The 25,385-nt window shown below is 44.0% G+C and overlaps 1 protein-coding gene across 4 annotated transcripts in view; it reads left to right on the top strand.

Annotated features, from left to right (window-relative positions):
- KCNT2 (potassium sodium-activated channel subfamily T member 2) overlaps positions 1–25,385 on the top strand; it is a 1,626,062-nt gene that overhangs the window by 483,302 nt on the left and 1,117,375 nt on the right. For all 4 annotated transcript variants that reach the window (XM_075322033.1, XM_075322031.1, XM_075322032.1 and 1 more), the window contains exon 2: positions 13,749–13,828. In XM_075322033.1, the coding sequence (XP_075178148.1) occupies positions 13,749–13,828 (80 nt within the window). The remainder of the gene's footprint in view (positions 1–13,748; positions 13,829–25,385) is intronic.

The raw sequence follows: 25,385 nt of genomic DNA, 5'->3' as shown, positions 1-25,385 counted from the left end.
TGCCCCAGTACCAGATGCCCAGTCGCCACTACTTCTCTAAGGAAGGTGTGCCTGCTCTACACCAGCATGTCACACACAACATCACCGCTTCCTTGAGAAACTCTGTGTGTGAACGGGTGCATTTCACCACCGATACTTAGACCAGTAGGCATGAACAGGGACGTTACATGTCACTGACTGGGCACTGGGTAACTATGGTGATAGATGGTGAAGGGTCTGCTGCACAAGTCTTGCCGTCCCAACGACTTGTGTGTCAATCCTCTGTCCAAGTTCCGCCACTGCTTCTGCCTCCTCCACCTCGTCTGGGTCCTCCACCTCCGCCCCAAGCCTGCCTGGTCAGGCCACCAGCGTTCTAACTGCGCAGAAGGAATCACGCACCCCTCATTAATATGCTGGCAGCAGAGGGCAACGGCATCAGGTGGTCTTTAGCTTGAAATATCTTGGAAATAAGAGTCACACAGCGGCTGAGTTGTGGGCAGCTCTGGAGACTGAGATTAATAAATGGTTGTCTCCACTCAACCTGCAGCTTGGTAAAGCCATGTGCAATAATGCTGCAAACCTGGGTGCGGCCCTTCGCCTGGGCAAGGTGACACATGTGCCTTGTATGTCTCACGTGTTGAACCTTGTCGTCCAGCAAATTTTAACACACTATTCCGGCCTAGATGGCCTTCTGAACAGGGCACGAAAACTGTCTGCTCACTTCCGCCGTTCAACCACCGCTGCTGAGCGACTTGCATCGCTCTAGAAGTCTTTCGGCCTGCCAGTTCATCGCTTGAAATGCGATGTGCCGACACGCTGGAATTCGAATCTCCACATGTTACAGCGACTGTGGCAGAACCGTCGAGCCCTGGTGCAATACGTCATGACGTATATCCTGGGTCAACGAGATGCAGAGGTGGGGCAGATCACCCTGATGGAGTGGTCTCAGATCAAGGAGCTATGCACCCTTCTGCACAGTTTCGACATGGCGATGAATATGTTTAGCGCTGACAATGCCATTATCAGCATGACAATTCCAGTCATTTACATGCTGGAGCACACGCTAAACACTATTCGGAGTCAGGGGGTGGGACAACAGGAAGGGGAGGAACTACAGGAGGATTCATATGTGCAAGGGACAACAACATCACCAAGGTCCAGACGTTCATCATCACCAACGCGGCAGGCATGGGACCATGGGGGACAGGGATCAACAAGGGCGCTTAGTAGCAGGCAAAATGTTGAGGAAGGTGCAGGAGAACATGAAGAAATGGAGGGCGAACTGTCCATGGACATGGAAGACTCAGCGGATGAGGGAGACCTTGGTCAAATTTCTGTTGAAAGAGGTTGGGGGGAGATGTCAGAGGAAGAAAGAACGGTTAGCACCTCTATGCCACAAACACAGCGTGGACTTGGTCTGCATGGCTGCGCAAGACACATGAGCGCCTTCTTGCTGCACTACCTCCAACATGACCCTCGTATTGTCAAAATTAGAAGTGATGATGACTACTGGCTTTCCACACTATTAGATCCCCGGTACAAGTCCAAATTTTGTGACATAATTCCAGCCATAGAAAGGGACGCACGTATGCAGGAGTATCAGCAGAAGCTGTTACTCGATCTTAGCTCGGCTTTTCCACCAAACAACCATGGTGCAGGGAGTGAATCTCCCAGTTGTAACTTGACAAACATGGGACGGTCTCGTCATCTTCAACAGTCTACCCGTACCAGTAGCACCGTATCTGGTGCTGGTAACAGCAATTTTATTGAATCTTTTCATCATTTTTTTAGTCCCTCCTTTGCAAGGCCACCAGAGACAATAAGTCTGACACATAGTCAACGGCTGGAGAGGATGATACAGGAGTATCTTCAAATGAACATCGATGCCATGACTTTGCAAATGGAGCCTTGCTCATTTTGGGCTTCAAATCTTGAAAAATGGCCAGAGCTCTCCACTTATGCCTTGGAGATTTTGTCGTGTCCAGCTGCCAGCGTTGTCTCTGAACGTGTCTTCAGTGCTGCTGGGTGTGTGCTGACAGATAAGCGCACGCGTCTGTCCAGTGACAATGTGGACAGACTAATGTTCATCAAAATGAACAAGTCATGGATCCACAAGGAATTTACTACCCCTGTGTCATCTTGGATAGAGTAAATGCTTGTGGATTTTGAATGTGCTTGATGCAAATCTAGCTGTGAAGTGTACAACTGTGGCACAAGTGCTGCCACTGAAGGGGTGGGTGTGTGTGGGGCCCAATTTTTGGAAAAAAGGGAGACTTTGCTTGGAGAAACCCTTGCTTGCTGTGTTTTTTAAAAGGAGCCAAGATGAACAAGTCATGGTTCAGCAAAGACTTTGCTACCTACCACGGGGTCATCCTGGGGACGGTTAAGTATGGCGTATTTTTGAATGTGCTTGATGCAAATCTAGCTGTGAAGTGTACAACTGTGGCACAAGTGCTGCCACTGAAGGGGTGGGTGTGTGTGGGGCCCAATTTTTGGAAAAAAGGGAGACTTTGCTTGGAGTAACCCTTGCTTGCTGTGTTTTTTAAAAGGAGCCAAGATGAACAAGTCATGGTTCAGCAAAGACTTTGCTACCTACCCCGGTGTCATCCTGAGGACGGTTAAGTATGGCATATTTTAGAATTTGCTTGATGCAAATCTACCTGTGAATTGTACAACTGGGGCACAAGTGCTGCCACTGAAGGGGTGGGTGTGTGTGTGGCTCAATTTTTGGTAAAAAAGGGAGACTCCGCTTGGAGTAACCTTGCGGTGTTTTACATGATTTTAGAAGGGCGTGCCATGCCTATATCTGTGTCTCCTCCTCTTTTTCCTTGTCCAGCTCTTTTGTTTTCGCATGAGTATATGTCCTTGTCACTTTCCCATGTGTTTGTGTTTTGTTGTGAGTTGTTTGGACACCTTTGAGGGTGTTTTCTAGGTGTTTTTATGTGTTTGTGATTGCCTCCCATTGTTTCCTATGCGGTTCGAGCAGTTCGCCGAACTGGTTTGCCGAACTGAACTCGAACGAGACCTCCGTTCGGCGAACTGAACTCGAGCCGAACCACGACCGGTTCGCTCATCTCTAGTAATGAGTGAAATCTGTGCCTATGGATAGTTACTTTATGTGGATATTGCCTCGTTCTACTGCAGTTTTTCCCCCTTATTTTCCTTAAAGGGAATCTATCATCAGGAAATTACCTATCATTTAAATCAAGTTTATGGTTTGTATTTTTTTATTAAATTGGCATTTTTTTTTAGATTACAATCATTATTTAACCCCTTCACTTCGGGCACTTTTCTGTTTTTTCATGTTTGTTTTTTGCTTCCCTTCTTCCAAGAGCCATAATATTTTTCAGTCAATCTTGCCATTTGAGGGCTTGTTTCTTGCAAGACGACTTTTACTTTCAAATAAAAGCATGAGTTTTAGCATATAGTGTGCTGGAAAAAAACAATCAAAGTGTGGAAAAGTTGCAAAAAAAGTGCAATTGCACAATTGTTTTGGGGGTATTTTATTCACCGTGTTCACTATATGGTAAAACTGATGTGTCTTTGTGATGCCACAGGTTGATACAAGCTCATAGAGACCAAACTTGTATAGATTTACTTTTATCTAAGGGTTTAAAACATTTCCGAGTTTGTAAAAAAAAAAGTGGCACACTTTGCGCCATTTTCTGCGACCCATAGCATTTTCATTTTTCACGATATGGGTCTCAATGTTGACTTATTGTTTGTGTCTTGAGCCATTTTTCATGGTACCATTTTTGCACAGATGTTAAGTTTTGATCACCTGTTATTGCATTTTCTGCAACGACCAAGAAACGTAATTTTGGCGTTTGGAATTGTTTGCCACTACGCCGTTTACTGAAAAGATAGACTAATTTTATATTTTCATAGACTGGGGATTTCTGAATGCGGCGATACCAAATATGTGTAATTTTTTTTTAACCCTTTAATTTTCAATGGAGCGAATGGTGTGTAATTTGAACATTTAGGTTTTTTTATTTTTTTTACATTTTTTAAAACTTTTTTAACTTTTTTAATTTATTTTACTAGTCCCCCTTTGGGGCTATAAGGATCAACGGATCAACAGTCTGATCGCTCACTCATTTCTGCTGATCAGAGCGGGATAGCTCAGATCAGCAGAAAAGATTGTCTTCTGTTATAGCCAGCGCTTTTTCCGGCTGTAACAGGAAATGAGTCATGATAGCACAAAGAGTCATCACAAGACCCTGTGCTACCATGGCAACTATCGGCTCCCCATCATTGCGTCATGAGGCCTCCAATGACGGCGAGGAAAGGTGTGTTCCCCGCCACTGCCAGGTACATCGTCGCCATTTGTCAATCAGTGGGGGCGTGATTACCGCTCTCCATACACAGATGGCTGAATGAACCTGAGCCAGCTGCGTATCTATGACTGAAACCAGAACCCCACTGAGGGGATTAAAGTTCTTTTTTCATGTGACACTTTCCCTTTAAGATTATGACTTACATAGGAATCCTGTAATGCATGTTATAGTCAAAATTCCAGCAATAGCAGAATGATCAATCAATATAATTCAATAAAATATTCTGCTACAACCAGGACAGGGAGTACATTTGGTTTCACTTACAAACTATCACGTCATTTGACTAATTTAATCTAGAAACTAAAATGTATTTGCATAAATCTCACTGACAATGAAGAATGTTTAATGCATAATTAATAATAGCTATTGATATGCAAATCTCCTCTCAAGCCCCAGCTATCTTTTCATGATACTGCATATAAAGCTTCAATGGCACTGCCTGCAGATGTGGTCCATAAATTTCTGTTAGATAAACTTTCCTCTCTTGGGACAAAATATTTTCTCTATTATTTGAAATATGTCTTCATTAAAAATGTTAATTCTTTGTGGAATTTGCAGACATGATTTATAAACAGATGTTACTATTGTGTAAATGCTCATGTAGCATAATTCATTTTCAGAGAAAATATATCATGCTATCCAAGTGGAAAAAGCAATATGTAGCAAATATGATCTCAAAGTAGAATTTCTTCAAATAAAAAATATAAAAAGCACATATTATTCAATTTGTAGATTTTATTTACATGTTGTGTGATACCCCAAAATGAAATAACTAAACTTATCGGCTCAGGACACAAAAAACAAGCTCTCACTAAGCGCCATATCCCAAAAATTGAAAAAGTTACAGCTCTCAAAAAGTCATGGAGACAAGCAAATTTTTTTTTTATAAATTTCTGATTTTTTTTTTCCACCACTTAAATAAAACGAAAACTATACATATTTGGCATCTGCATAACCATACTGACCTGGAAAATCATACTCTCAGGATATTTTTTACAGTAAAAAGAGTGCTATAAATAAAAAAAATATTGCACTTCCTTTGCTACTTTGCAACACTTGGATTTTTTTTTTCACATTCAATTACAGCATATGGTAAAATGGATGGTGTCATTCAAAAGAACATCTCACCTTGCAAAAAGCAAGCTACAGTATATCAATGGAAAAATGGAAAAAATTATGAGTTTTAAAGTAAGGGGAGGAGAAAATGAAAGTGCAAAAAAATAAAATCTCTCGGTGTTTAAGGGGTTAAGTTCTATGTGTTAGCACTGATATAAAAAACAAATTTGTGATGGTGATGGTGATGGTGCCAAATGCTATGAATTTTTCCTAGAAATTTGTGCAGGTAAAATCTGCTATGGATTGCCATTTAAGCCTCATGGATGAAATCTGAATGCTGTAGAGTTTTCATGCATTGGTAGTAATGTGGCACCCCTGGGCTTCAGGCATCACAGGATATTACACCACTTTTCAGGGGTAATATCTATCTAGGGCCAGGAGGGGGTTAAACTGCCGGTGCCTTCACAAAACACACACAAACAACAGTAGGTGCTTACTCGCAGGTGGATGGACTAGGGCCGAAAAGGGAGCCAGCCATCACAAAGGATGGGACTTCCCCAGTCTCTAGAACAGCCACTGGGGGCAGGCACCACATGGGGTAGAAGTAGTTGCAACCAACACACTTTATACAGAACCTTCCTGGACACAGCTTGGGATAACACCTAGCACTGACAAAAGGAGTTAGTGTTCCTCTCTCTTCGGCCGCTGGCTTGGAGCAGGAGGCTCGGCCCGGGTTTCGGACAGCAACCAAGGGACTCTTCACTAACAGACTTTACGGGCACTGGCGATGACTGCCAACTATCTGGGATCGGCTGAATCCCATCATGGCTAAGGACGGTACTCTGGGGCAGCGCCTGAACAACATGTGAGAAAAAAGATTTGGAAACGCAGCCCCTGCTTCTGCCTCTCCTTTAACCAGTACTGACGCCCAGCGCTGCAACACCATCTCGGCTGCACCCCAACATCTGCCCCAGCGAGAGACCTTGCAGTGGTGGCCATTATCCGTGGCTGCGTACCAGAGGTTGATCCTAATAGACTTTCCTAACCCCCGACTATTACCTCCATCCTCCCTGCCACCCTCCAATCCTCCTTCCTGTGTGCCTTGGGGCAATGGAAGCAGGCCAGGCCACCTCATGACGATGCAGAGGATCTGCACCCCTGGCCCGGCAACGAGTAGGTTAAAAACACATGCCCCATGGGGTGCTACATTAACATTCACAGAATGTCAGGTTATGTCATGGAATGAGCGTGGACCTGTTGCTGCCACAGCAGAAAGTGTAATAGCACTGGGGTTTACGACAGCCAGTTTGGACAACAATTTGTCTAAGAATTTGGATGAAACTGCAATGAAGAACCATCACCAGGCTTTTAATTAATGTGGGCTATTCAAACAATCCACTAGAGGCTGAGGATGGAGCTAGAAGCCAAGGGAGGAGCTAGAGGCTGAGAGAGGATATAAAGGCAGAGGAGAGCTAGAGGCTGGTGGAGGAGCTAGAGGCTGGTGGAGGAGCTAGAGGCAGAGGGAGGAACAAGAAGCTGAGGGAGGAGCTAGAGGCCGAGGGAGGAGATAAAGGCAGAGGAAAGAGCTAGAGGCTGATGGAGGAGCTAGAGACTGGAGGAGGAGCTAAAGGTAGAGGGAGGAGCTAGAAGCCGAGAGAGGAGCTAGAGGCCGAGGGAGGAGATAAAAACAGAAAGAAGAGCTAGAGACTAGTGGAGGAGCTAGAGGCTGGAGGAGCAGCTAGAGGCATAGGGAGGAGCTAGAAGCTGAGAGAAGAGCTAGAAGCCGAGGGAGGAGATAAAGGCAGAGGGAAAACCTAGAGACTGGTGGAGGAGCTAGAGGCAGAGGGATGAGCTAGAGACTGGTGGAGGAACTAGAAACTGGTAGAGGAGCTAGAGGCAGATTTCCGCCCCTCTTCCCTCTATTAGCTAAACAGAATCTCCTCAGTAGAAGCTGCCATCTCCTAGCTCAGTAATGGGAAAGTCTTCACTGAATATAGATTTTACCTCAGAATTGAGAATTTTGATAATGACTGATCAATTCTTGTAGAGAAAGAAGTAGATTTGTCTGATAAGAAATATCAAAGTTGCTTATTTTCATGTGTAGTATTGATATATGAAATAAAAATTAAAACAAGTTACGCTTTAGCAATAACTTATTTATTGATTGTTTAACATGAACATGTAATATACTTCATTTTTTTTCAATCTTAATATTGAGCTTTGCCTAGAAAGATAATAATCACATATGGCCAGGACTTGTTTCTTCCACTTCCCGTCACTGCAGTAATAAGAAGCATGGCTTGCACTCAAGCAGATTTTTTTTTATTTGAACCATTTAAAGCGGAAATCTTGCTCTTTCCGTTCTTGATCCTGCCAATATTTCACTTCAGCACTTTCCCTGCTCTATGATTATCGCTTCTAATGTTTTACTTATCCCTATGGGCATTAGACATGTCTTTTCCATAATCAGAGCTGACTCCATGAAAGCAACATACAGGTGATAAGAAGCAAAGGTGCGCTTTATAATTAGCTCTAATAGCACTTAGGAGGAAATCGCGGAGAGCTGACAGGTCGTAATGCAGAACACATTTTCACATTTATACTTACAGTTTTACAATAAAAAAATGATTACATTTTAAAGTGCACCTAATCCTATACTTTATTTGATTTTTTTTTTAATATATGAGCATGAATACAGAGGGGAATATGGGCTCATTTACTTTCTGTTGAACACTCATGAGCCTTTATATTGCTCTACATAATATAATTTAATGAATAAAATTTTAATATTTTTTTTTTATTTTACTGCAAAAATCAGAATCAGACTAATCTCTAATATCAGCAATTTAATGTCCTAGATGTCATAGTCAATAATAAGTACAGCATCTACTGGTAGGCAGAGAGGAGACTCCTTTTGTCACCCCACTGGTCTGCTGCGATGGGATATCCATGGGTCTCCAGGCCTTCTCTTAGTGCATGCTAATAATGCTTTGGCATGTAAGTATGATAAAACAATCCATCAGCAAAAAATGTCATTTCCTGGCTAGGTAAAATTAAAAGATATCCACATCTCTGGGGGCAATTTTCCTTTACTTAATTGAATGTACATTTACTGCTATATAACTCCTTATGAATGGAACCAGAATTCTGCATAAAAAAGTAAAGATTTCTCCCCGGTAGGTGCTGCTTCTCTGCTGTCATCATGCCAGTCCTGACATACAGTCCCGCTTGTCATTATTATTGGCATCCATGAAGTAAGTACATAATGTGGAAAATCTAAAAAAATGAATGAAGTGAAACAGCTTTTTTGTATAGAGAATTGTGTTAAATACAAAATGATAAACAACAATTTTAAACAAAAAACAATGGGAGGGAAAAGTAGAAAAACCTAAAGCTGCTGTGACACTGGTGATGTCCCTTTACGTTAAATAAGTATGGAAACACATTGTGACTCGCCTGTGGTAAATTATAAATGAGAATCACCTGTGATACATACCTGGTGCCCATATGATATGAATTAGTCAATAAATAATGACTTCAGAGGTTTAAAAAGCCACATGGTCGGCCCTGTTCCTGTTCCTTTGTCACAATGGTAAAGAAAAAAGGAGCTGTCTGAGGACATCAGAACTGCTATTATCAGCAAACATAAGACTTACAAAGGGTATAAGCATATCTCCACAGATCTTGGTATCCTAGTTTCAACAGTGCGCTATGTTATTAAGAAGTTTGCCAAGCATGGAACCATAAAAAACCTTCCTAGACATGGGAGAATGAGGAAAATTGACAGAAGATATCTTTAAAGGTTGTTGCAAAGGGTGGAAAAAACATCATGTCAAACATTTAAAGACCGGAAGCCAACCTGGAAAAGTCTGAAGTTATGGTTTCAACAAGTACCATATGCCGCGCGCTAAACCAAGCAAAGCTTTATGGGTGATGGCTAAGGAAGAAACCTTTGCTGAAGAAAAGACATAAAATGGAATGACTGATCTTTGCCAAAGAGTACCTTGACAAACCACAATCCTTCTGGGAAAATGTTCTGTGGAAAGATTAAACAAAATAGACCTTTTTGGCAATGGAAAACAGCAGTTTTTTTAAAGACGGCGCAATGAAGCTGATAAGGAAAAGAACAACCTACCAACAGTTAAGCATAGTGGAAGATCCATAATGCTATAGGTTTGTTTTAATGGTCTGTACTGGAGGCTTTGACCATATCACAGAAATCATGAAATCAGAGAATTATCAAGAGATTTTAGAGCGAAATGTCCTACTCAGTGTAAAAAAACTTGAATTAGGTCAAAGATAATGGATCATGCAGCCAGACAATGAATCATGAACACATCCAAAGATACACAGGAATGGTTGAAAAAGACGAAATGTACTGTTTTAAAATGGCCAGCAATGAATCCTGACCTCAATTCCATTGAAAATCTTTGGGGTGGGCTGAAATCTACCATTGGGAAAAAGAACCCTGCAAACTTTCAAGAGCTTGAACAAACTGCTAAGGAAGAGTGGGAGAAAGTACCAGCTGAGAAGTGCAAGAAGCTTATATGGCTATAAGAAATGCTTGGAGGCTGTCATCAATGCCAAAGGGTGTGCAACCAAGTTTTAAATTATGGGTGTCTTAATTGCTGCACCTGCTGTTTATTATGTTTCTTCTTTGAAATTGCAACATGTAAGTTGACAAGTAGAGATGGGTGGACCCATGGAAGTTCGAGTTCTGCTAGTCCTCCTGAACTTTTTTAAAGTTCGGTTTTTGACCTAGACTTTACCTGAACTTCATTTGAAGTCACTGGTTGGCAGTTCGGGTCTCCGCACACATGCAGCTATACATAAACAGATCACTTCCAGGGGAACGTGGGCACGTTTTTTTTTCCATTTTTTTTGTTTGGTGCACACATTACATGTGATCATGCTGTTTTTACCCCCAGTGCGAGCCTCAAACGCTGCAATTGGCTCATACTGGGCCGAAGGCCGTGCATATCTGAGCACATCAACGATCTTGCAAGTGGTTTGCATTGGTAAGGCAACCCATCCTCGAACCTGAATTTTGTTTTCTTGGAAAGTCTGAGTTCATACCGAACACCGAACTTCAAGCTCACTCATCTCTATTGACAATCAATGTTTTATTGATGTATTACTTTAGACAACTGTGCCGCCCCGGCGCAGACCGGGGTGCTTGGATCTGGGGTGGTCATGGCTCGAGGGGTTTAAACCTGGGCTCGGCAAACACTCCGATCCTTGGAAAGGGGATATTTACAGGGGAGAAGTTTTTGACGCCACCTGCGGGTTGTAGTAATGGGAGTACCGTTGGTGCTGGAAGGAGTACTGGGGCAGATGGTGGGGAGCAGCAAGGTGTCAGTCCCTCCGCAGGTAGGGAAGGCCCCTGTCTCTGGGGATTTTGGTGGGATTTTGCGAGCGCAGGGTGCAAGGGGACCAGGTTACTCACTGTGGGTAGTCATGGTGCAGGATGAGGATTATAAAGCAGATGCTCACACTGATGATAAACTAAAGGCTCTGTGCATCACAGTCTCTACAAGGAAGCCTGTCCATGTGTCCGCTCCCACCGGTGTCACTTGATAGTCCGGACTTTGCCTCCGTGCACAATTTTAGTTGTCTGTTGTGGCCCCTGGGCATGAAGCTGTTGGGGCCACGCTACCTTTGTGTAGGGAAGCTGTGTTCTTGATGGCTGGCACTTGGGATTTCAATTGGACTGCTTTTTATGGAGAACCCTATCCCCCACGTTGTGCTGATGCCATCAATCTCTGAGCTCTTAGGGAAGTTCATGAAGATACTCTCCCTCCCAGGTTAATTATCAGGATGGATGAACCTGCTCCTGTACCCCGACGTGCTCGGTACCGGTCAGTTCTTTTGGGGTTCTGATACCGACAGTCCTCCTAGACTATGTTGTCGCACCCTTTCCAAAGTCACTTCCACCAGTCCCTGACTCCTGTGGTTCTGGAGCACCGTCTACGACCCAACCTTGGTCTCGCTCCCTGGGAGCTACTACTCCCAGCTCCTCAATCTTTGATGGCTACTCTCGACTCCTTGACTTCCCTGAACTCTCTGGAACTTCCCTCCCACCAGTCTGCCTGAGCCCTAGGTGGGTGGCCCTACTCCAGTTTGACCATCCCACTGGTGTGTCTGACAGGTTTGATGTGAGGTGTGGTTGGGATTTGTAGTGCTGATGGTGTGACACCGGTTATTGGGAACCTGGAACCATGGGGGTTGGGTCCTGCACCCTGGAAGACAGGATGCAGTTCCCTGTAGCACCCTGATATAGTCAGGGGCGCTACACAACTAATTGTAAAATCCTTAGGATATAACTTTTGAACATTTCCATTTATTCCTGAATATATTGTACAGTGTGAAAAAAATAAAAAAAAATTAAGGGGTGTCAATAATGGTGAGCAGCACTATAAACAATGCCATGTGATCACTGCATCCAGTCAACTAAAACTTTCACAGTTCTATCAGAATTGGAGGAGATTGAAGAAAAGGGTTAATCCATGCTGTCAGAAGAAGATCACTGAAGATCAATGAGGATTAAGACATCGGATTTTATTGTTCTACGCCTTTCGGAGCTGTATAACCCCTTCTTCAGGATCAAAAATCATTACATTATTGATTTTTGTTCCTGAAGAAGGGGTTATACAGCTCCAAAAGGCGTAGAACAATAAAATCCGATGTCCTAATCCCCATTGATCTTTAGTGATCCTCTTCTGGCAGTGCGGATTAACCCTTTTCTTCCATCTCCTCCAACGCTATCTTCCTGGGTTCTGCAGCAGCCTTCCTCAACTCGTGGTTATAGTGGTTGTGTCTATAACACAACCGCACCAGGTTACTGCAACTAATTAAATTGTTTCTGGTACCAAAAGATAAAACACCATTTGCGCCCCCTTTCTGTGTCATTTCAGTTTCACGACACAATTCTATCAGAATGAAAGTTATCTCTGTTAAGCAGGTATAAAGGGATAACATTTTTCATTCAAATAAGATATTTTTGAGATTTTTAACTTAATTCATTTTTACCAAATTACTCGAAAGGGAATCTTTCATTTGAAATTTACATATTCTTTAAATTATAGTTTAATTTCAAATTTATCTTTTTAATTTAATTATTTTTTATATATTATATAAAGCCTCAATTTTTTTTTTTACTTTCAGAAGTTGTAAGGAAAAAAGTGGACAAAAAATGTAGTAAACAATTTCAACTGAACACAATGATACCTCACATTGTGTCACAATTTCCTGTTTGGGCTCACAGCATGGCATAGAAGGGAAGGATCACTATGTGACTTTTAGTGCACAATTTTGGCTGGAAAAGATTGGATAAACTGTGCCAATTGCAGTGCTCCGAAGGTGTCAAAGCAGCAGAAACCACCTACAAATGACCCCATTTTAGAAACTTTATACGCCAAAATATTTATCTAGAGTTAAAATTATCATTTTGAACCACAAAAGTTTCATGAGTTTATAAAATTGGGAGAGGAGAATTTAAATTTTGTTTTTTTTTCATGAAAATGTTGCTTCAGCCCAGATTTTTCATTTTCACAAGTGTAAAAGGAGAAATGGACCACAAAATTTGATGAGTATGGTGAAATCCCATATGTGGTTGGAACCTATTATTTTTGGTATAAGACAGAGCTCCGAAGGGAAGAATTTGCACCAGGGTAATTATGAAAAGCTGCCAAAATAGGAGCATCTAATAGATGCGCCATTTCTGGGGCAGCTGCAGGCTACTATTATTAGGCTAGGAAGAGCCAAATAACAATAGCTCTTCGCAGCCTGATAATACCAGCCACTAGCTATCTGCTTTACTTTTTTATGCATAATTCTGGTTCCATTCATAAGGAGTTATGCTGGTGATCAAAAATAGGTGAGACCGCACAACATTTTTGTATTATTTTGTTCATAGCACAATACAAGCATCTTTCCCACACAATAAAGCTTGTAGTTTGGCTGCATGCAGCCTTTCAACAAACTTTATTAGCATACGAATATTACCTGTACACCAAACTCAGACAGACTTTTTTTAAAAGTCTGTGTTCTAGTTCGATCAACGGACACCCAGTGTCCGCTATGAACCCCGAGCGGTATCATTTGGGTTCGCTCATCCCTAATTTCGTTATTTAACTGTTTTAACCAGCTCTTGCATGTATGTACTGTAAATACACATGTTTTATTCCTTCTATTTGAACTATGTTAAAATGTAAAAGTCAAGATCTTTAGCAGCCACAGAAATTTTCCTACCACTTTTTCCAGTATATGTGCTACAGTATGTCAGCCAGACATTATTAGAAATCTGTTGTATTATGCCATATGTTTCACACATGACGTCAAATTAACATATTTTAATATCTGCTTTCTTTGCAGAGTTCAAGTAGAATTTTATGTAAATGAGAACACATTCAAAGAAAGACTGAAACTATTCTTCATTAAAAACCAAAGATCAAGTAAGTTACCTAAAAGATTTTGAAGGAAAAATGTCACTATACAGCTGCTTTCCATAGTATACAGCTAGCAATAAAGAAAGAAATGTACAGGACCAACTACAGCTACTAATGAAGATGGTGGTCACATAGAGTTTCAAGGCATTTTGGCCTGCTAACTAAATTGTATACATAATGACTAGTTATTGTTAAAAATCTATTTTCTTTGGGGGGGACTGTTAAAGCCTTTTTGGCAGGTACTTTGAAAGTGAGATGCAGACAGGAGTGGTAGGGTTCTGATTGCCTAAGAAACTGTAATTTCAGAAAGCTGCTCTTACAATTAACATGCGGTCCTGTCTATGTTCTCCACCGTGATTTTAAAAGTTTTGGCAGGGGATATAGAAGAGTATGTAAACCTCAGAAAAGGTAAAGGTTTTATTGTTACTATCGTAAACTTCGTGCCACTATGATAAGTAAACGTAAGAGGCATGCTTGGACACCTCAGCGTGAGCCCCAACACTCGGGATCACTGTGGGAATACGGACACCATTATCCATACAAAATGTCATCACTTCATAAGCACAGGATACCCATTAAGCTCTCTATGGTGCACCCTGTGACTTAGCAATTTAATGTATCCATCAGTAATTTACAATAATGGCAGCCTCATAGCGTGGATGTTAAATGTGTATTGTGTTGCTGGAACACTGCACAAAATTATGATAGGAAAAGCAGAAAGCAACCAATATCAGTGGTAAAAAGTGGTGCTAAGTGGGAATGATCCGTGAATGGTGTGATGGAATTACGCTAGTTCCCAATTTCACCTCACTTGGAATTTTCTCCCATTTTCCATAAAAATACATGATAATGGGGCCCATTGTAAATAAAACAGAAAGAATGCTGAACTCACTGTGTCTACACAAAAACTCCATTGCTATTGTCATGGGTGCCATTTCAACTACTGACTTGCAGCATGATATGGACATAAAAAGGAAAGGTATGCTGCACATCCACTGTTAAGTAAAATCATAGATTTCTTTATTAACATGACCCATTAAAAAGTTATCAATGCTGTCTTGGTGTATACATCTCTGACTCGTTTCTAGCATTACACACACCATGATTATAGAAATGCAAGAAACATGTATCAGAAACATATCAGAGATATATATAACAAGACAGCATAAGTAACTTCTTAATGGTTTGAAGCAATAAAGAAATCAACAATTTTACTTACCAGTGGATTGGTAGCATGTCTTTTCTTTTTTTTTGCCTATGTGCATGGTGTCATTCAAAAGTAAAACTTGTCTCACAAAAATCAAGCCATTATATTGCTATATGAGTACAAAGCTAAAAAGTTATGGCTCTTGGAAGGAAAGAAAAAAAATTAGGAGGAAAGGGGTCAGCTCACCAGAAGGAGAAGACATCCGTTGAAGCAAAAACTGTGCGTCAGCAGGAGCACATGAGGAATAGGTAAATATCCAACAATCGGTGACTTTTTAAAAAGTCATCCTTTATTTTCCAAAAATTTCATAATATTTTTTTATAGCAACAAGACATAAAAACCTATAGAAAATCTATGGTAGGTAGCCTATGAACAACAAATGCGTTTCGGATGCGGGTCATTATTTATTGTATTCATTCATTGTACAACGAATACAATTTGCTCATTGTACAATGAATAAGGACCCGCATCCAAAACGCATTTTGCTGTTCGTAGGCTACCTACCATGGACTTTCTATATGTTTTTATGTGTTGATGTTATAAACATTTTTGGAAAATAAAGAATGAGTTTTTAAGAAGTCGCCGATTGCTGCATATTCACCTATTCCTCATGTGCTCCAGAAAAAAAAATGAAAGCTCAAAAATGAAAAATTGTCTTGTACTTAAAGGGTTTCTCCAAAAATTAGATAAAATGGCATCCCTGATATCATTTTAATTGCAGTGCATCCTAGACACATGTCAGTACGGGCTGCAGACTGAAGATTTATAGCTCCAAAGACCTTTGTTTCAACTGACAAGAGATGAATCACACATACCTCAGTCAGGCTGTCTTATTTGAAGAAATATATCTATTTCTAGATAAGCACAATGGATTTATCTTCATGATTTAAAGGTTGATTCTCCTCAAATTTTATTTTTGTCCAATTGGGTGCAGTGCTATGAAGCTGTCAGGCTGACAAGGGAGGTGAATGATGCTGGGGATCTCCTTATAAAACTCCGCATGGGCTAAAATATTTCTTCACACATCACACCCAGCTGGTTATTGAGGTATGTGATACAGCTCTTGTCAGTTAACACCCAGATCTGGAAAAGTACATATCTTTAGGCTGCAGCCTGTACTCACGTTACCAGGATGGGCTGCAGTTTGAATGACACCAGGGACATCATTTTCAGAAAACCTTTTAAAGGAATTAAAGGGGCACAGTTCTAAGTCATGGCCTTAGGTTTTTCATTCTCAGGGTAAATGGAATCCCAAACGTCAGTACACACCTACTGATTAAAAAAGTATTTGCAATATGAAATGCGTCAATACTCCGTAAAATCCGGCAACCATGTAAAAATATCCCACAATTAACCAATCATTTGCGCTCCAGAAAACATTTAAAAGTATCTTGAGACAGACCAAGTACATCTTAATACACAAGGGAATATGAACTATTAGTATTCAGGATATCGTACCAATATATAAAGAGAGTTAACTTCTGAGCTGGTTACACGTAGTAGAGACGTGTAAAGTATATTCCTTATTTGCCACCATTAGATGCCCACAGCACTGGTCGTTAGTATTTTGAATTTTTGAATCAGTTCAAAGCCACTTAGTAAAAATAGAATTATACAAATGACAATATCATTCATTCAACTTGAATCTCTTTGACAACAAGGCTCAGTATAAAGGCTATGAAGACAAAACAAAATTTTCTATAGCACAGATAATTTACTGCTAAATTGTAAATGTGACATTTAGACTATTTTTTAACCCCTTGAGGACGAACAATGTAAGGTTATGTCATATGTTGTGTCCCTGCATTTGATGCTGGCTCACACACCACGCCCGCATCTTTTCCTACACATGACAGCTTATTTAATCAGCCATGATGTGCCTCTCACCATGGTTGATAACCAGTTAAATCCAGCTGCCAATATCTGACAGTGGTATTTAACAATACATGGCAGTGGGGTGAGTCATTTCTTGCTCCCATCGGCGAGCCCGTGACATGACTGTGGGGCACTGATTGGTTGTCATGTCAGGCAGGTGCCATTTGATGACCCCTGTGTCTGACATTACGTTTCTCCTGTGAATACCAGCTGTGAGCCGTCCTTCACAGGAGATGATGATTTCTGCTGTACAGAGCTGGGCTGATGCACTGATCTGCATAGCACAAGAGACCAGACAAGCGCAGTTTCAAGACCCCAAAGGGAACTAGTAAATACAATAAAAAGAGGGAAAAAAATGTAAAAATGTTAAAATCACCCCATTGTGCCTCATTAAAAATAATAATTAAAAAACACATATTTGGTATTGCTGCATTCTGAAATATCTGATTTATCAATATATAAAATAAATTAATCATATCGGTACACAGCATAAGGAAAAAAAAAGCAAAACACCAAAATTAATTTTTTTGGCCAACACAATATTCTAACAAAATGCAATAAGAAGCCATCAAAACATTGTATCTACCAAAAAATAGAATCTGTCAAACGATCTGCTCAGGGTGCAAAAAATAAGCACTAGTACAGCCCCAGTTCCTTAAAAATAAAATCATTATGGGTTTTGAAAAATGGCAACTAAATCAAGGTTTTTTTCTAATATATTTCTGATTTTTTTTCACTACTTAAATAAAAACAAAACTACATGTTTGGTGTCTCCGCACTCATACTGACCTGGAGTATCATATTTCCAAGTCAGTTTAACCCTACAGTGAGCATGGTAAATAAATCCGCTACCCCCAAAAAAATATTTTGTGGAATTGCACTTTTTTTGCAATTTCACCACACTTGTATTTTGTTCCACATTTTCCAGTACACGATATAGTAAAATTAATGATGTAATTCAAAATTACTATTTGTCCTGCAAAACAACAAGCCCTTATATGGCAATATTGATGAAAAAATAAAAATGTTATGGCTCGTACAAGAAAGAAAGGGAAAAACAAATGAAGGAAAAACGGAAAATGGCCATGGTGTGAAAGTCCAGACACATGATACCATTGCTATTACAAAATTTTGTAATATTTCTGAATAAAAAGACACATTTTTATACCGTCGTAGTTGAATAGACACATAGACATTATTCACCTAAACTTCTTGAGATAGATCTAAAGGAACTCTTATATATAGGAATCTTTTTTTTAGGAAAATTCAATCTCAAAAATAATGGTGTGTTCTTTTTTACACTTATAAAGATAAAAATTAGTGATGAGCGAGCATGCTTGTTACTACTCGGTACTCGCACGAGTATCACTGTACTCGGGCTACTCGACGGGGACCGAGTAATCTCGCGATACTCGTGCTGTACTCGTGGTCTTCATCCCTGCATGTTGGCGCTCTTTTGAGAGCCAGCCCTCATGCAGGGATTGGCTGGCAGACCACTGCAATGCCACAGCCCTGTTAGTTGTGGAATTGCAGTGATTGGCCGGCCCGCACAGCGTGACCGAGCCTTTATACCGGCGGGCGCGCTGTGCTCTGCTCACAGCCATCCAGACAGTCAGTGCAGGGAGAGTGTCGCTGCTTCAGGGAAAGGTTTGTGGCCCTTTATAGCTATTTCCGTAGCAGGGCTGCAAACAGTGTGACCAAAAGTCCTTCTCAGGACTATTCTAGTTGTATACAGGCAGGCAGGGTATAGCCAGGTCGGAGTACAGTAGCAGAGTCCTTCTCAGGACTATTGTTGCTGTATACAGGCAGGGTATAGCCAGGTCGGAATACAGGCTAGTGACCAGAAGAGTCCTTGTCAGGACTATTGTAGCAGTATACAGGCAGGCAGGCAGGGTATATAGCCATTCCTAGTGGTGACCGTATACCAGCCTTCATCATATCTGGGGCTGGTGTACACAGTCTAAAACAGTCCAGATAGTGTCAGACTTCTCATTAATTGTCGCTCCTAAAAACCTGTTAGGTTCTTATTGCGTCCGTGCTTGCATTTAAAAACCGCACGTGTGTGCCTGTCGGTGGCAGCGTACAGGTGCACTTGTGTGCATTTTTCGCAAACTATTATATAACGCACAAGTGTAGTGTATAATACACGTCAGTCAGCATTGGCTGATAGTGTCAGACTTCTCAGTAATTGTCGCTCCTAAAAACCTGTTAGGTTCTTATTGCGTCCATGCTTGCATTTAAAAACCGCACGTGTGTGCCTGTCGGTGGCAGCGTACAGGTGCACTTGTGTGCGTTTTTACCAAACTATTATATAACGCACAAGTGTAGTGTATAATACACGTCAGTCAGCAGTGTCTGATAGTGTCAGACTTCTCAGTAATTGTCGCTCCTAAAAACCTGTTAGGTTCTTATTGCGTCCGTGCTTGCATTTAAAAACCGCACGTGTGTGCCTGTCGGTGGCAGCGTACAGGTGCACTTGAGTGCATTTTTCACAAACTATTATATAACGCACAAGTGTAGTGTATAATACACGTCAGTCAGCAGTGGCTGATAGTGTCAGACTTCTCAGTAATTGTCGCTCCTAAAAACCTGTTAGGTTCTTATTGCGTCCGTGCTTGCATTTAAAAACCGCACGTGTGTGCCTGTCGGTGGCAGCGTACAGGTGCACTTGTGTGCGTTTTTACCAAACTATTATATAACGCACAAGTGTAGTGTATAATACACGTCAGTCAGAAGTGGCTGATAGTGTCAGACTTCTCAGTAATTGTCGCTCCTAAAAACCTGTTAGGTTCTTATTGCGTCCGTGCTTGCATTTAAAAACCGCACGTGTGTGCCTGTCGGTGGCAGCGTACAGGTGCACTTGTGTGCATTTTTCACAAACTATTATATAACGCACAAGTGTAGTGTATAATACACGTCAGTCAGCAGTGTCTGATAGCGTCAGACTTCTCAGTAATTGTCGCTCCTAAAAACCTGTTAGGTTCTTATTGCGTTCGTGCTTGCATTTAAAAACCGCACGTGTGTGCCTGTCGGTGGCAGCGTACGGCTCCATATTGTCCCTGGATAGAGATGTGCATGAGGGCCTCAAAACATTGTTCCCATTGCAAAGGAGCGGGTCTCCTGTTGTTGTAATGCCCATTCTGAAAGAATGGGCGAAAAAATTTACCACTGGGGGTATACCTGAAACAACGGCCTAACTATTGTAACGGTCATCATGATGGCACATGAGGAGAAGGAGGAGCAGTCCAGCGATTAGCCAAAGTCCAGAAGTGTGTTAACATGGGTGAGTGGAGGTACATGGCAAAATCCCGTTACAAACTTTAAATTCCGCTGTCATTTGCTGGTGGTGTGGTGAAGTCTGGCCCAATCCAACCCTTGTTCATCTTGATCAGAGTCAGCCTGTCAGCATTTACAGTTGACAGGCAGGTGCGTTTATCTGTAATGATTCCACCTGCGGCACTAAAAACACGCTCTGACAAAACGCTAGCGGCAGGGCAGGCCAGGACTTCCAAGGCGTAGAGAGCCAATTCATGCCACGTGTCCAGCTTGGATACCCATTAATTGTAAGGCACAGAGGAATGTCGGAGTACAGTTGTTTGATCTGCAAGGTACTCCTTGAGCATCTGGGCAAACTTAGGATTTCTTGTGGCACTACCCCGCACCTCAGGGGCTGTGGTATGTGAGGGGCTGAGAAAACTGTCACACATCTTAAAGACTGTTCCCCTACCTCTGGTGGATTGGACTTGTGCCCCTCTCGGCTGTACGCCTTGGTTGTCCACTGATTCCTGACCTATGCCGCTAGCGTTTTGTGAGGGGAATGCTTTGCCTACTTCCGTGACTATGGCCTTCTGGAACTGCTGCATTTTTCCTGACCTCTCCGCCTCGGGAATAAGGGACATAAAGTTCTCCTTTTAGCGTGGGTCTAACAGTGTTACCAACCAGTAATGATTGTCGGCCAAGATGTTCTTAACGCGAGGGTCACGAGACAGGCAGCTTACCATAAAGTCAGCCATGTGTGCCAGACTCTTAACAGCCATCACTTCAGTATCCTGACCAACACGATGACTGAACATGCTGTCCTCCTCCTCCTCCTCATCATCTACCCTGTCCTCTGGCCAGCCACGCTGAACCGAGGATATGACTGCATGTCATATCCTCAATTTGGCCAGAGAGTTGCTCCATGTCTTCATCCTCCTCCTCGTCATAGTCCTCCACTGCACGTTGTGATGAGACGAGGCTGGGCTGTGTGTTATCACCCACACCCACTACTGTTTCTTGCTCAAACTCATCGCGCTCCGCCTGCAATGCATCATGGTTGTTTTTTGAGCAGAGACCATTTTAGAAGGCAGAGAAGCGGTATGGTGACGCTAATAATGTTGTCATCGCCGCTCACCATCTTGGTGGAGTCCTCAAAGTTTTGGCGGATGGTACATAGGTCGGACATCCATCTCCACTCCTCAGGTGTTATGTGTGGAGTTTGACCCATTTCCCGACGGCTTAGGTGATGCAGGTACTCAACAACTGCCCTCTTCTGCTCACATATCCTGACCAACATGTGCAGAGTTGAATTCCAACGCGTGGGGACATCACACACCAGTCTGTGAGCCGGAAGATGCAAATGGCGCTGAAAGCCGGCAAGGCCGGCTGAAGCAGTAGGTGACTTTCGAAAATGTGCAGACAGGCGGCGAACGTTTACCAGCAGATCAGACAGCTCTGGGTATAACTTTAGAAACCGCTGAACCACGAGGTTGAGCACATGGGCCACGCATGGAACATGTGTCAGCTGGCCTCGCCTCAAAGCCGCCACCAGGTTCCGGCCATTATCACACACAACCTTTCCTGGCTTTAGGTTCAGAGGTGTGAGCCAGTGATCTGCCTGCTGTTTCAGAGCTGTCCACACCTCTTCTGCATTGTGGGGTTTGTCACCTATGCAGATTAGCTTCAGCACAGCCTGTTGCCGCTTCGCCGAGGCAGTGCTGCAGTGCTTCTGTGTCACCCTGGACAAGCCAGGGGCCACAGAGCACAACACTTACACACCCCACACTCCCTGCAGGCATATCATAGTCAAAACACAAAATCCTTGTTGCCTTCCCCAGGGGCTGTTGTCCACACCAGGGGGTGGAGCCAGGCGGTTGGTCTCCACCCACCAAGGAGGAGGGAAAACACAGGCAGTGAGAGTTAAGCTAAGTAAGTGGAAGGAGGAAAGTAGTAGAGAGGAGAAAAGTGACAGCAAAGAGCCTGAAGTTGGTCCGGGTGTGTGGCCCGGACAGGACAGCAAGGTTGGCAGGATGTGGTGACCGTCTGCAGTGGAGGCCGATTGGAGTCTGCCGTAAGGACCGTGGACGGGTGGTGACCCGGCCGTACCGGACCAGTATACAAAGAGAAGCCAGCACCATTGGCAGGGGCCTTTCGGATCCCGGCAAGGCTTGGTGTCGCCGTGAATTTGCCAAATCCGTTAGTGAAGGGGACCTCAGGGTTTCCAAACAGCCAAGTCCCGATAGAAGGCAACCATCCAACTGTGAAGGGGAGACACCGCCACCGCCAAGGGCAACCGTCTCCCAGGGCCAGCGCCTGTTGGCAAAAGGGGCTCCTCCGGCCCATATCCAGGTCGGGGAGTGGGTTACCGGTGGGAAACCATCACTACCAACACTGAACTTAGGTGCAGGGAGAGACAGTCATCACTAACCTGCAGGGAGGAACAACCGCAGCCGTCCGAGGGACCCGTCCATCCAGCCACTTGTTTTACCGTGAACTGTGTCATCATCATTGGGCTGAGTGAGTACCTCCGTGCCTTGCGGCACAGCGCTGCCCCTGCGACCCTGCACCTCATCAGGCCCCGCAGCCCGCCTGTCATCCATCTCTACCCCATAACCGGGCCCCGGGACAACCAACCCCCCTACCCACGGAGGGGAGAAATAACAACAAAGCTGCTCCCTGTCACAGGCTCCCGGGATCCCCGTCCAGAGCAGCGGTGGTGTCCACACAATCACCACAACCGTGGGTGGCGTCAGGGACAATATCCCCAAAACCCAAACGACCCCTTTTCACTCACGGGCGATGAGCGCCGCTCGAGTCCCCGGGATCCGGCCATCGCTCGAGCCAACGAGCAGCAGCAGCCGTAGAGCAGTGGCAGCCGGACCCGAGCAGTGGGAGAGCGCAGCGTTCCCTCCTCCGCCCGCGACACTTCCAGCTTGGGACTGGTGTGGAGGGTAAAGTGGATGAGGATGCGCAGGAGGAGGAGGAGGCTGAGGAGCATGAAATTCCGGAGCTGTAGAGTGTGGGTGAAACCCTGACTGAGGTAGGGCCTGCAAAACTTGGTGTGTGAAGGACGTGTTCCGTCCCTCGCTCAGACTGGGTCCCAGCTTCCACAATATTAACCAAGTGTGACGTCAACGAGATGTAGTGGCCTTGCCCACATGCACTTGTCCACGTGTCTGTGGTTAGGTGGACTTTGGCTGAAACAGCGTTGTTCAGGGCACGTGTGATGTTTTGTGACACATGGTTATGCAATGCGGGGACGGCACACCGGGAGAAATAGTGGCGGCTGGGGACCGAGTAACGTGGGACAGCTGCCACCATCAGGTCGCGGAATGCTTCTGTCTCAAGCAGCCTAAAAGGCAACATTTCCAGCGCAAGCAGTCGCGAAATGTTAGCATTTAGAAGTGTGGCATGTGGGGCGTTGGCAGTGTATTTGCGCCTGCGTTCAAAGGTTTGCTGAATGGATAACTGAACGCTGCGCTGGGCCAAGGACGTGCTTGATGATGGTGTTATTTCTGCGTGGGCAACTGCAGGTGCAGGGCCGGAGGAGGCTTGTTCGCGGGCAGCATGGACAGGGGATTGGCTCGCATGCACACCAAGCGAAGACGTAGCAGTGACATCAGCAAGCACTGCTCCTCGACTCTGTTGTACATCCCACAAAGTCGGGTGCTTGGCTGACATGTGCCTGATCATGCTGGTGGTGGTCAGGCTGCTAGTTTTGGTACCCCTGCTGATGCTGGCACGGCAGGTGTTGCAAATGGCCTTTTTAGAATCATCTGGAGCCAACTTAAAAAACTGCCAGACTCGGGAAGACCTAACATTTGTACAGGCACCTTGTGTCGTGTTGTTCCGGGGAACAGTTGCCTGACGTCTGCCTGGGGCCACAACCCTGCTTCTTACTGCCTGTTGGAATGCTACGCCTCCCTCCCCCTGTGCACTGCTGTCCTCGCTCTGCATATCCTCCTGCCAGGTTGGGTCAGTTACTGGATCATCCACCACGTCGTCTTCCTCTTCCGCACCCTGCTCCTCCTCCTGACTTCCTGACAATTGCGTCTCATCATCGTCCACCCCTTGTTGAGACACATTGCCAACTTCGTGAGAACGTGGCTGCTCAAATATTTGGGCATCTGTACATACGATCTCCTCATGACCCACTTCAACATGAGCTGGCGAGAGGCCAGAATGTGTGAATGGAAACGTGAACGAACAGCTCTTCCGAGTGTCCAAGTGTGGGATCAGTAATGTCCGTGGACGTGTACTCGGCCTGGTGGTAGGAAGGAGGATCAGGTTCTGAAATGTGCGGTGCAGTATCACGGCTACTGACACTTGACCGTGTGGAAGACAGAGTGTTTGTGGTGGTGCCAATCTGACTGGAAGCATTATCCGCTATCCAACTAACAACCTGTTGACACTGGTCTTGGTTCAAGAGCGGTGTACTGCTGCGGTCCCCAAGAATTTGGGACAGGACGTGCGAGCTACTAGATGTGGCCCTTTGTTGTGGCGAAATTAGAGCTTGCCCACGACCTCGGCCTCTGCCTGCACCACCATCACGTCCACTTCCTTGTTCCTTGCCAACGCCCTTGCGCATTTTGCAATGCTGTGCTGACGTGTATTCACTAGACTTGTGCGTTATATAATTGTGCTTCTTACTGCCTGTTGGGATGCTACGCCTCCCTCCCCCTGTGCACTGCTGTCCTCGCTCTGCATATCCTCCTGCCAGGTTGGGTCAGTTACTGGATCATCCACCACGTCGTCTTCCTCTTCCGCACCCTGCTCCTCCTCCTGACTTCCTGACAATTGTGTCTCATCATCGTCCACCCCTTGTTGAGACACGTTGCCAACTTCGTGAGAACGTGGCTGCTCAAATATTTGGGCATCTGTACATACGATCTCCTCATGACCCACTTCAACATGAGCTGGCGAGAGGCCAGAATGTGTGAATGGAAACGTGAACGAACAGCTCTTCCGAGTGTCCAAGTGTGGGATCAGTAATGTCCGTGGACGTGTACTCGGCCTGGTGGTAGGAAGGAGGACCAGGTTCTGAAATGTGCGGTGCAGTATCACGGCTACTGACACTTGACCGTGTGGAAGACAGAGTGTTTGTGGTGGTGCCAATCTGACTGGAAGCATTATCCGCTATCCAACTAACAACCTGTTGACACTGGTCTTGGTTCAAGAGCGGTGTACTGCTGCGGTCCCCAAGAATTTGGGACAGGACGTGCG

This window comes from Anomaloglossus baeobatrachus, chromosome 8, assembly GCF_048569485.1.
Source record: "Anomaloglossus baeobatrachus isolate aAnoBae1 chromosome 8, aAnoBae1.hap1, whole genome shotgun sequence".
Classification (NCBI taxonomy): Eukaryota; Metazoa; Chordata; class Amphibia; order Anura; family Aromobatidae; genus Anomaloglossus; species Anomaloglossus baeobatrachus.
Note: the sequence above shows the minus strand (reverse complement) of the source record. Positions and strands in the feature narration are given on the sequence as shown.